Source organism: Physcomitrium patens, chromosome 12, assembly GCF_059467195.1.
Source record: "Physcomitrium patens ecotype Gransden chromosome 12, ASM5946719v1, whole genome shotgun sequence".
In the NCBI taxonomy this organism is placed as follows: Eukaryota; Viridiplantae; Streptophyta; class Bryopsida; order Funariales; family Funariaceae; genus Physcomitrium; species Physcomitrium patens.
The window spans coordinates 3,790,080-3,802,674 of record NC_143421.1 but is presented as its reverse complement, the minus strand read 5'-3'; the positions used below and the strand labels follow the sequence as shown (position 1 = coordinate 3,802,674).

The window sequence follows — 12,595 nt, the reverse complement described above, 5'->3', positions numbered from 1 at the left end:
CGGGCCAGATTGTTTTGCTTTGATGGGCACGTACGAGATGAAGGGGGCCGAGGAATTCATTGTGATGGACTTGCTCTAACACTTGGCGACTGATAGTTACCCAAGTGTGGGTGAATTAGGTTGTAATTTATGGGAGTGAGCGTGCGTCGTGGAAAGAACGTTTCGGAATGTCGTGAGAGCACAGTCGTAACCTGGTTTGTGCGTTGATTGAACAGATTCAGATTCAGATTCAGGAAGATGGCGTCCGCAATGTTGAAGTCCACAGTGACCATTGTTGCAGCCGTTTTGAGCATGGCTGTGTTGGCCAATGCGCAGGCGCCTAGTTCTGCCCCAGGACCTGAGAAAGGTGCCGGGGTCCTTACAGTGCCGACAATGATTGTGCCCGTGGTTGGGATGATCCTGTCTTTGGTTGCGGGGCGCATGCTGTGTTGAACACACGTGAGCTATGAGCTATTGTAAAATTGGATGCGTAGATTATGTAGTGCTGTGGAAGTGCTATCAATTCAATTCATGAGGTTAGGAAGATTTTGAAGCGGAGAAGCCGGTGGGACGCCAAATGATAGGGAGCAGAAGGCGACGACCAAGCGGGTTTTCAGGACGAGAAGTCTGGCATTGGCATGATGTTGTACAATTAGAAGTGATCCGCATAGTGGTAGTTCGGAAAGTAACCTGGCGCTTCAGGCGTTCAGGTACAAATTGTTAATCGGCTGTTAGCTTCTTTTTTCGAACATTTGAGTGGTGATGCCATGAAAACACAACGTTGTAGTGATAATGTCGCTTTACCTGACTGTGGCAGTTGTACTACATTTGTATTCTATGCTTGTTTCAATATCATTTTTCCATTATGAAATTATATTTTCGAAATTTGTTCGGGGCGTTGATGCGTAGAAGACAGCTATGTTATGTGAAAGCTACAGATGTCCTTCAAACCCGAACGACATTTTACATAATTTATTAGCATATATGCACCTCAAGACTGAGGCTGGGAAGTTTGATAAACCAGCAGTTCTTCCCCTTCACAATCATTCATGACAAGAATTCACGATTCATTGTTCAATGCCCAACCCTTCTCCGTGCTGTTAAACCAGAATACCAAACCAGCTTAGACAAGTGTTATTAAAGTACTGATAACTACTGTCATGGTTCATGGTACATAGGGTGCAAGGAAATTTTATTTGCACTTTCTAAATATTGCAGATTGTAAATCGTTCTGAAACGTTTACAAGTTTAGGAATTGTGAATGATGTTTTAGATATACTTTCTACGACTGGAAAAAATTCAATGGAATCAGTAGCTTCGTTTGAATAGTTTTACTTCCTTCTCTCCACCTCATCATTTTGCTGCTAATCCTTAAAAGTCAATGATTCATTACCCACAAGTCATTCTTAAAAATGCATTTAATACCACAAAATTCCACGTCGTCGCCAAATCCTCCCTACGTAGAGACCTTTATACAACGCAAATGAAATGTAAAATTTTCGAAACTGCGTTACCAACGTTTCCACTAAGAATCAAGATTTCAATCTTTTGTCTTATCTGGGCCGTTTTGTTCAGAGGAATTATGTATATTGTGAATAACCTTCACAATACACAGCAAGGGATTCAGACAAATACAGCGGGCTCGTAATGCACAACTACAGTAGGTTCATCCAGGCGACCAGAAGTAATTTCTAAGATGCAGTACAAACATTGATTTGTAAACCACATCATAGCAGAGATGGATAAATGAGGATTTATGTACCAAAATACAAATATAAATGCTTTGTGCTACGCTACCAGATTAATTAGAAAATAGGTTAGATACCAACTGGCCAACTCAAATTTGGTGGCACCAATAGGGCCACTGATGAGATCGTTCATGAGAAAAATTTGTCAGTTTCAATAAGTGCTGTCCCTAGAAAAAAGGTTAGGAACAGTGAAGCTAAGAAAGGCCACCTCCTAGCACCCCAAAACAGAAGGTGAATATTCTACAGTCAAGAACAATAGAATGAGAAGGTGACCCTATGAGAGAATTCTCTCGTAACCATCAAAGAGCATTCGATCATCAAAGCTATCTAGCAGCTTCAGACTATCATACTTCTCGATCTGCTTCTCGTACTGAGTCTTGTCCTCGTAACCTTGTGATATCTTTGCATCCTCAAAAGCTTGTTGCAAACTTCCATCCTCGAACGCTACCAAACTCCCATCCTCGTACACTCCTAAGAGCTTCCGAACCTCGTTGGCAAGTTCAATGATGTACTCGTCCTCACAACCTGGAGCATTCATGCCCAAGCACCTTAAGCATTCAATCTTAAATCTAAGCATGTAAGTGATGGCACAATAGAAGCCCTTCCCTAGAGTCAACTAAATCCTGATCTCACACTTAGGAAATAAAACCAGCATAGATTCAGAAAACTCCCCCCAACCCACAATACACAAGATAGCAAACTACTCACTATAGGCCTGTATGCTGGATGGTTGTTCAATAAAGTTCATTTGTTTACATGGGCATTACAGTGAACGAATGAGTCAAATTCAGAAATGACTTTCAACAAATTTAAAAGAGATGAAAGGCTCAACCAAAATCCACTTCAACAAGGACTTACCAATTTCATAAAGTGCTTCTTCTAGCCGGAACAAGTACTCGTAATTTGGACCAGCAGGACCTCTAGCCGTTGCTATTTGGCTGCCACGTTCAACAGCAATGATAAGGAGCTATTCGGGCCCTACGCTTGTCCGTGTAAAAATGAAATGAAATGAAAACAAAACAAAGCACATAAACAGACGCATGTAATCGCTCGCGCTTAAAAAAGAGAGGCTCTAATATGGTTTACTATCAACCGACAAACTTAAAAAAGAAAATCTCACCTAGCCATATTCTGGAGAGAAGCTGGCCCCAAATAGTACTGGTTTTTCAACCTATTTGGGGATCCAATATACACCAAAACCCCAGTAATTGCTGGCTCTTCCGGTGATTCTTCCTACAAAATATGAGCAACCAGTTTTAAACACTGATCAAGCACTATGTAATTTAAAAGCGAGAAGTCGTAGTGCCAACAGTCCCAGACCAAGTCACAAAGTAGAGCAACGTAAAATTTGATAGATGAAGCACTCACTGTGTAGAAGTCAACGAAAGCCCGCACGTCATACTCAAACTCTCGTAGCTCCAGATACTGCAGAGAAGAGTTGAAGAATCAGCACCTATGAATAGCGAATTACACTATGAAAGTTGCGCAACACCAAATCCAAATTCCATTCCTGCTTGGAGTTGAACGTCATGGAACTTACAGAGAGTACTAGTTGTTCAGCATCATAGCCTGATACTCGATAGGCACAGCCCGATACCTGTGCACCTTTCTCAGGCTCAAGAGTGACCGTCCGTCCAGGGTACTCGGGAGTCCCACGGTGATCAGTGCTAGCTGGAGAATCACAACATAAGCATAAGAATTAACTCTGAATTATCTTCTGAACAGCCCACGTAACAACTATACCATCCTAATAGCCGCAGTCAAGCAACCCGAATCTACTGGTAAACGGTGAAAACTACCAGAACATTCAAAAGGTGAAAATTGTGCTCGTAGTGACCATCTGACAGAATTACGAGAAATGCCACTTAAAAGGACTGCGTAGTATACATAATGTGTTTCTCAAATTACCTTGATTAAACACACGTCTATAGCCCTTGATGAACCCTACAACACGTTCATCGTACTCAAAACCCGCCTTCCAAATTAGAGAACCATAACCAAATACCCATAGCACCATATTTCTAAACCTGTAGACATTCGCAATATACATAGCGTCAGAGATGTGGAGATAAGCCAATTCAAAGGTGGCAACAAGGGGAGGAGCAAGGTAACGAACACAATGCTGGAAGAAGAAAAAGGAGGTCCTCGTGCATCTTTGTTGACCTATCTCCAGACAATGTCATCTACTTCCTAATATGAGGTTTCCTCAGACCCCTTGAAAACAACACGAAAGAGAAGAAACCAGACTCTAAGTGCAACAACTCCAACCACCAATGTGCATGAGACTGAGCCTTGGCTTCCGCAGTTCGCACACATGAGCTGAGCGCTTAGTAGTCATAAATTAATGGAGCAACTAGAAGAGGAGATATTTTAAAGTACCTGTCGGTTGATTTGGTAGCGTTTCACAGGCTGCACTGGCGTGTTTAAACTGCAACGGACCTGAATTGTGTTTCGAGAAACTATCTTACACTCGGCAGCAGCACTGCTCTTCAGAGAAATGACTGACGGGCTTTGGGTAAAAGTGACAACGACGGTTGCGATACTCCTCAAAGGTGCCCGGTTCGCTCCCAGCAACCTGACGATCACTCTTACGGCCCCCCAATAACTCACACTAAACAATGAACCTCGGAGATCAAGAGAATGAAGGAATGGAAGGGGATTCAGCTGTGTAAGCACCCGGAGTGATCAGATCTGCTGATTGATGTCCTCAGGGTTACCGAGCACATAATTCGACTCAGTGAGAAGGAAGGCAATCAGAATCGTGTGGTAGTTATCTCCTTCTCGATTGTAAGCTGCGTGAGTGATAGTGATGTTTCGCTGCAAGCGGTAATCTCACCATGGTCACGAGATGACCTCTGAGTATGACAAGCAACTGCTGGAGAGAGAACGAGACACAATAGAGACTGGAAATGGTCGCAGGACTTATATGGCCGAAGCTATGGCAACTCCCAAAATCACTTCATGCTTGGGAGGTGGATTCCGCCGGGCCCGACTACCACTGTACTGCCTCCCACTACGGTACTGCATGAAAAATCCGCTGGCTACAGGGCCTCCCCCGGAACAGATCCCTCAATGACTGCACCCCGAGTGGGCCAGCCACATCAGCTACCCGAATGCTACAATCGCAAAATCGAAACAAGCAAAAAAGCAAACTCTCAAAAGAAATTTGTCTACTCGCCAGCCACCGGCGATCCCTCTTCTTCCCACAAGGCCCGCCACCCTGGGAAGAATCAGAAGCTGTTGATTTGCAATGCACATCCGGAAGCTTTCGCGAGTGCAGGCAGACGAGGGTCAGGCACAAGCTCTGTCTTCCAGCGTCAGCTTCTGCGTCGCAGATCGGACGCCTATACCATGCTCGTTAGAAACACAAGCCCAAGGGAGGCGAGGAAAACGATGTCGCTTTCTCCGTCGACGAAGCCCGGACGATCGTCGAATGAGGATGGGGCGGAAATAGGTCTCCTGGACGATAACCGTCGGACGGTGGTGGTGGGCATGGGGTGAGATTCGAGGCACGCGTTTGTAGGGCTGTCCAGCTCGGTCGTTTGGAGGCGACAAAGAATCCACCACACACCAGAGATGACACAGATGAAAAACGTGATTGTGGAAGGAATAATGGATGAATGAAACTGAATGAGTTTTTTCATTCTCTGGTGACGCATCTAAAGCCCAATCGTCAGCCACCACTTTCTATTCATGACAGAACCAACACAATGATCGTTATCCCCAAAATATGTAAAGGGCGAAACATCCTACTTTCTGCAACAAGTGTGAACCCTAACCTCAAATTTCACATTATGCTTCTCCTTTTTCTTTTCATCATCTTCTTTCTATTCACATCTTTCCGCATTTTATATCTTAAATATATTTTTTTTACCAATCATGACTGCAGCAGTGAGCTTCAAAGGAAATATCTCCAAAGCATAGCAAACCGAAAATTAAATCAAATCTAAAATCTGAAACATGTAAATTAGAGCGTGTTCAATCTGTTGTTGGTCTGGTTCATTCATTTGGAATGTTTTGAGTACATTCTTGACAAGTCTTCTTCTAAAACATTCTATATACCCTCAGTTGGAACCCATCTGTGGAACAAAGCAAAGCCTTTGCATGAGGGCTTACTGAAAATCCTCTTTTTTTCCTCAGGCAGAAATGCTGCTCAATTCTTGGGTACTTGCTCTGCCTTGCTATCCCTAATTTCAATCAATAGTGTTAACTTGCCTTTTTGTAGTTAATCCCCCTATATTAGGGTTTGGGGCATCATGAACTGCCCTTTCCAAGGCAACATGCATTGAACTGGGTCTGTCCTTTAAACCACCAATAAGAACATGATACATGTTCCATTGCTCTGAACACCTCCACACACTCAGTGCAGTCTACTTAATCAGGGTTCATGAACCTAGTCATTGTGGTACAGCAATACTTGAATGTTTTTAGTCATTACTACTTTATTTTTTCTTACTTCACTCAATATTTTTGATTTTGTGGGTGCTTCACACTGACCAGGTTCATTGAATGTATACCATTGTTGGAGAAGAGCTTTTTCTGCATTAGAATGGCACTCCATGTCTTTAAAGTCACTTTGGTTAGTTCACTACAATGACCATGGATCCTCCCAGTGCTTTAACTTCTACACACAAGAATTGCTACAGTAAACTGTTCCTGGACGATAAAATGGCCTTGTCAGAATTTTCTGGGCTGGCACCTTGGACCCCTTTCCTTTCTGGGTCATTCAAATAAAACACACTTAGACACCATCACCACAACAAAACAACAACAAACAAACACAACACCATTCTTGGTGTGGTGGCATTGCATCCCATGAGTTGGGGTCAGGATCAGTCACAATGTGTTTTTGGAGTGCAGGTCCATAAAGCTAAGTGGCTTTTGGTCTGGGAAACCTAAGAAACTCTATAACATCTTTTTAGGTGTGATTTACAGCTTCCATAGCCCAAATGAAGTGGAACTTACACAGTAATAATGTGATTAGGCAACTGGAAGTAAAATTTCCAAGGTGGGTATCAATGAACATTTTCTTATTAGAAGTTTCACAAGAAAAAAAATTTTAACATATGTTTTTGCATATATGTTTGAATGGTAATGAATTGCAATCTGGTGTCAAGACATACAATGCACTTAATTATAACTCTTTTTTATCATGACAATCCAGTTTTTTTAGTGCAGTTTGAAGGACTCATGTAGAGAGTCATGGCATCTAATAGGATGTGTTCCAAGTATAGACTATTGCCATTATATCCAGTGTCATTGTTAGACATATTGGCATGGGCAAGGAGAGTCCAAAAGTGCACAAATATCAAGTACTCAAAACATAGGGTCACCACCACTAGCCTGCCCTAATGGTCCTCGTCTGACGTGGCCAAAACAGTGATCCTATGTGGCAGTGCCCTATCCAGCATCTGACAGCCACAGATCCATAGAGGAGAGGGCTTTCCCTTCACCTGCATCTTGTGATGCATAAAAGGACCTGCATGCTTCCAGAACTGCATGTTACTCTTCACTATTCCTCACATGGCCTATTGACACCTCACCAGCATTCAAAACGTTTAACATTTTGAATTCTGAATTGGTACAACGGTCCATAAAACAAAATAGTTTCAAATTTTCAAAAAACATTTGACATAAACTACATGGAGGTCTATGACATAAATTGTTAAACAAAATGTACTATACTCCTGGAATTATCCCCAGAATTTGTATCTTGTGACTGTTAGTTAATGTAAATTTGAAATTTGGTAAAAAAAATATGCAATTTTTATTTTACTTTATTTTTTTTTTTAAAAAAAAAGTGAACATACTACTTAAATTTCATATTTGACATTTGATTTTTTTTTTTTTTTTTTTTTTTTTTTGCTCGTTTACTTGATTATTGTAATGTTTTTTTTGGGAACCTTCTTATTTCATTCAGTTTCTGTAGGTATTTATGTCTGTACATGATCAATTTATTTTTAGTAATTCAGCATTGCAGTGTCATTGTTTCTCTCATACATATTTGAAACCAACAAACAAAGAAACAAGAGAGTGGACAAATCATACTTACCCATGTAAATTGTGTTTGTGTGTGTGCTCATTTCTTTATTTTTTATTTTATACTTCTCCTTGCTTTTAAAGTTACATGTATATTTTGAAAAATTAGTTTTACATGTATTTTTATTATCACTATTATTTGTATGCTTCCTCTTTTTTTAGCTTTATTTTTTCTACATATTTTTTTAATAGAATTGCATTTGCACACTTTTTAGTTAAATTATTTGCATCGTGATTTTTTTGGGTTATATATATATATATATATATATATATATACTTATCACCCTCGCAAAAAGAAAAAAAAAAAAAAAAAAAAAAACTAATGACAAGGGTTTTTAGTACATCATTAAACTTGACCCATAAATGAAAATTATCTAGTTGATTAACATTTTTTGATTAATATTTGCTTAGAATTAAGTCTAGACAAATAGTTTTGCTACCTCAAACTTTGGAGACAACACGAGGATAACACATGGAACCATATTTTAAAATAAATGTTCAAAACCTAAACGAGTATACCATGTGCCATGAAGACTCCATTCATGACAAACGTGGACAAGTGTCTTGAGGTGGTTGTGAGTTTGATATCAAGTGTCAGCAACAAGTTCAACCTATTTTAGGTGTATCAATGTGTCCGCACTCTCCTTTTGGATGCACAAATGTGGGAAATCGTGTTCATCCTTAGTAGCCAATTTGGAGTTGGATTCTTACTGACCCCAATGCTACTGTGTGTGATATTTGTATATTTTCATGTGTTTCGCCTCGACAAAATAGATAGAAGACAGTGCACCAGTAGTAATCGAGGCCTGTGTGGCTTACACGGACGACCTGCATCATGTTGCAGCACCAGCGTGGGCCCGAACTGGAAGAAGGCAAGGGTCGCCAGCAGAGCTCCACGCAGAACAATCTTCACGTGGTTCCAATCACCGACCCGTATCTAAATTGGCAAATTGCCGCCACTGTCTCAAATCTACTCACTTCTCCTTGCTTTCGACGGTCCAGGATCCCTTTTTATCTGCACGGAATTTGATACCGACTTCGACAAATCGGGTGGGAGGTGAGACTGGCTGCTGCCTGCTTTCGTTTTAAATTTAGCTATGGCCCTTCCGGTGTCGTAGAAACCAAAGTCCACTCCCAATCCCTCGGTGGATAGACGCTTTCTGACCAGTCCACAACTGCCAATGCTGATCAGTTCCGCAACGCGTCCAAAATTAGCAGCGGTCCGCGTTCTCAAATTCTTAATCTATGTGTCACTACAGTAATCGGAGATAGGTCTTGCTTTACACGTTGTTGGGTACCACAGTGTTGCAATGCCTTTTAGAAGTATTGATTTCAACGACACACTCTTTACAAGATATGAGATTAGACTTGTCAGTAGAAGCTTTGAGCTTAGGCTCATTTTCCTTAAACAAATTCAACACCCAAGACAGTGAATCACCTTCCAAATTGTTAGGTTGAAATAACAATCCGCCAATAATATTGTCAACAATTGGTTTGTTTAGACTAAATTTCAAAGTTCCACTTGAGCTTTCAAAATGACTCTGAATACGGTTGACAAATAGCACGTTGACCTTCTTGAAGAATGTTTCTTTCTCTTTGGCCATCATCCAGCTTCTAATATTTGTATTCATTGTAGCTTTAATGGTATTGAAAAGACAAGCTGTAATAATAATAAATAAAAAAAAAAAAAAAAAAAAAGAGGAACTCCAAAAGAATATTGGAAACACCCTATTCCATAAAAATACAAAGTGCATAATCAAAATTTTCTCCCAACGGCTCTGTCCGAAAACCTCCTGCATAGGCCCTGCCCCTTGACCCTGCCCATTTACTGACCACCGGGGTTGCCGCCTCTCCTATCCCTCCGGTAGTTGTCACAAGTATATAGGCTCCATACATCAACAATCTCATTTAGAGACGGTGGCCAACTTTTATTTTAGAGAATTTAGGGAATCATTAAACAAATCCCCTATTTAAAGTGGCTTGATGATCAAGACTTGCAGGTTTCTTCTTCAAACATGTCTGTGGGTGGATAAACCTGTCGGATGCATTAATCTTAGTCATATATTTGCTGGAGAAGCCTCTCTCTGTATCAAAATATTTAGCACCGATGTCTGTCTCTTGACCTGGACACGCAAAAATTAAAACAGGGCGATTGTACAAGTGCTGGAAAGTCTGCATAAGACCAAGTACGAGAAACGTCTTCGTGGTCACAATCTATGATAAGAGCATTTTCTCGAACTGTTTTAATGAACATTGACAAACCTGGAATTCTATACATCTTTAAACACATGATATCATCAATATAGTGCAATGAAAGGTTTCAAGTATATGACCAAGAGAGAAACTTCAAGGAAGCCAATGAACACTGCCTTCAGAAAACACTGGCAATAGGAATAGAAAAAAGCCTGGTATATGGGTTCATGTCCTCCTACTATGTGTGAGGGATTGCCTCAACGTAGACTGCTAGAAGTAGAGATCTTTCAAGCTCTCGCTCATACCTTACAAATATTACAACTCTCTCCAGTGACTTGCATAAATTGAGGCCTAAGGCCAGATTATCCACCTCGAAGTGCTGAACAAGAAGACCAGAATTGAATCTATAACCTCTACATTTTAATGAATGGTCTCTCAGCCAGAGATCTTGATGTAAGCATCAGGAGACCGTGAAAGAGAGCACACCCAATACTATCTTCGGATGAATCCTTCTGCAACTCGTAAGAAGCAGCTTCCAGAAAGTCCTTCCGAACTTCGACATATGCAGCTGTTAAAATGCCCTTAATTCAATATGAAATGAATGAAAAGATTGGGAAAACAAGTATACCAACAAACATTCTGAAACACTAGAATGTGATCTAAGAATATAAAACGATGTATTTTCGGATTCTGAAGAGGTAACCCAGAATCTCTTCCACAGTCGTTCTGCTGCTGAATGCAAAACATCCTCCGAAGCAAGATTAATGATAGCCATTATTAGTAGCAAAAACAAAGTTCACTGGCCTTGCTAGCCCTGAAATATTATTTCACTTTACATTGATAATCCTTCTAAGACCATGCTTGAATCCCATTGATAAATTCATCGATATCCACCAATTTTTGAGAAAATTCCCAACTATTCTGGCATGACCAAACAAAGGTTATTAGTCGTCAACTCTTCGCTTATCTCATATCACAAAATTTAATACCTCATTCAGAAAATACCTTATTCAGAAAATTTGATCACAGAACAATCACTTATCACATTCCTAAACATTCCGTGCTCTAAAAATCAATTCTAACCAATCTCAACAAATGGAAACCTCATTTCTGAATGTGTAAACCAAGGTTCTTTGTCCCTGCAAAAATAAGCGCGCGCAGCAAAGTTTGGTAGCGGGAATTTTGATGATTTTTACTGGCTTTCTAGTTTGACCATTACTCGACTAGATCATCTTCAGGGAGAACTGGAATTGTAAGAGTCTAAATGCAGTATCGTTTTATTATCATAAAGCATCAAGACAGCTCTATAAGCTTGGTTCTACACAGTGAGCCTATAATATGCCTTTGCGAATTACTCAGGAACCATGAAACCTAGAACTTCACTTGTGCACTTCATGCACGACTTGTAAGTTATTTGCCGTTATGCTTATATTGACATTGGAACTAAAAGAATCTCGCTCTCATAAGCTTCTATTGGATGAGACATGAAAGGAAAGACTGAGATAGTACAAGAGGGGTGTGCGGCATCGTGTACAGGATCCCATCTTTAGAAACTAGGAGACACCTTTTCATGCCAAAAGACGAACCTGAAAACCATACGTTTTGCATTCCCAAGACGAGAAGTGCTAGTAATAATAAGTTATCTCCCAAACAATCTTCTTGGCAGCTGACAGTTTATCCTGCTTTCAGCCACAATTCTAAAAAGGTCACTTCTCAAGATTCAGAAGTTGATATATAAGAATTTCAACAATGTTACTTAGGCTTACTTGTCCCTCACTGAAGGCAGAGAGATAGATCACCATCCAAACCCGTTTAGAAACCTAATCTTGGAATAGACCAAGTTGTTAAAGAAGGTGCAAAAAAGCTCCAAGAAGCAAGTCAATGTTGGAAACTACAAAGTGGAGTGTAAGGTAGGCCAGAAGGTGTTGTTGGCTGAAGAGCTTCACCATGCCTAGAGACCATGTCAAACTTCATGTCTAAGTTTTTCAATCCCTATTCCTTTGTAGACCATGACAAACTTCATTTCCATTGTAGACCATTACTCAAAGAAAATACCTTGTGACAAAATCGCAAGTGATTTGGCTTTAATCAAAATTAGTAGATGACTATCTAAAATATGAAGAAGTCTTGAAAAAAGATTAATGACTAGAAAGACATTGACAAGAGTAAAGAAGGCTTTTCACTTGCCTCCATATACACCATCTCACTAGGACCTACATAGCAACATTCTACAAAACCTTTGACACATATTTAATTTGCAAGATACATGTTTGAACTTGTAAGACAATTTATTTTATTTGTGTGCCATATTATTAGCTTATATCACAACCTATCTATACATGCAATACATGATTAACTTGTTGGCTAAGTTTCTAATTTATTAATCAACTAAAAACATGTATAAAGTCAAATACATATCTATAAAGCCTCTAAAAAGCTTTGTCATAAGATATTATCAAATCTACCTATATTTATCTTCTACCTAATACTATTGATTTAAGTAAATATGTATGTTTGTAATATTATCTTTCTTTTTAGGAATAAGTTTTATGAAGAGTGGTTATTATATGTTGTGGAAGTTCAAGATGCAACAAATTAAGTTTGCTACATATTCTAATCTTTGTTTCTTTTGAAGG

General features: G+C 39.9%; 2 protein-coding genes across 2 annotated transcripts in view; one reads left to right on the top strand and one right to left on the bottom strand.

The window, feature by feature from the left end:
- Positions 1-864, top strand: part of LOC112289735 (uncharacterized) — a 44,272-nt gene extending 43,408 nt beyond the window's left edge. The window contains exon 3 of the mRNA XM_073537869.2: positions 216-864. Coding sequence (XP_073393970.1) covers positions 216-323 — 108 coding nt within the window. The 3' untranslated portion in view covers positions 324-864. The remainder of the gene's footprint in view (positions 1-215) is intronic.
- An 854-nt stretch (positions 865-1,718) lies between these two features.
- LOC112289734 (gamma-glutamylcyclotransferase 2-3) lies at positions 1,719-4,611 on the bottom strand. Its single transcript, XM_024535234.3, has 7 exons — positions 4,107-4,611; positions 3,636-3,754; positions 3,268-3,398; positions 3,096-3,152; positions 2,848-2,960; positions 2,586-2,665; positions 1,719-2,252 (listed from the first exon to the last, which is right to left on the bottom strand). The coding sequence occupies exons 2-7, from the start codon at positions 3,742-3,744 to the stop codon at positions 2,002-2,004; spliced, it is 741 nt and encodes a 246-aa protein (XP_024391002.1). The 5' UTR covers positions 3,745-3,754; positions 4,107-4,611; the 3' UTR covers positions 1,719-2,001.
- Between the last annotated feature and the right edge of the window lie 7,984 nt (positions 4,612-12,595).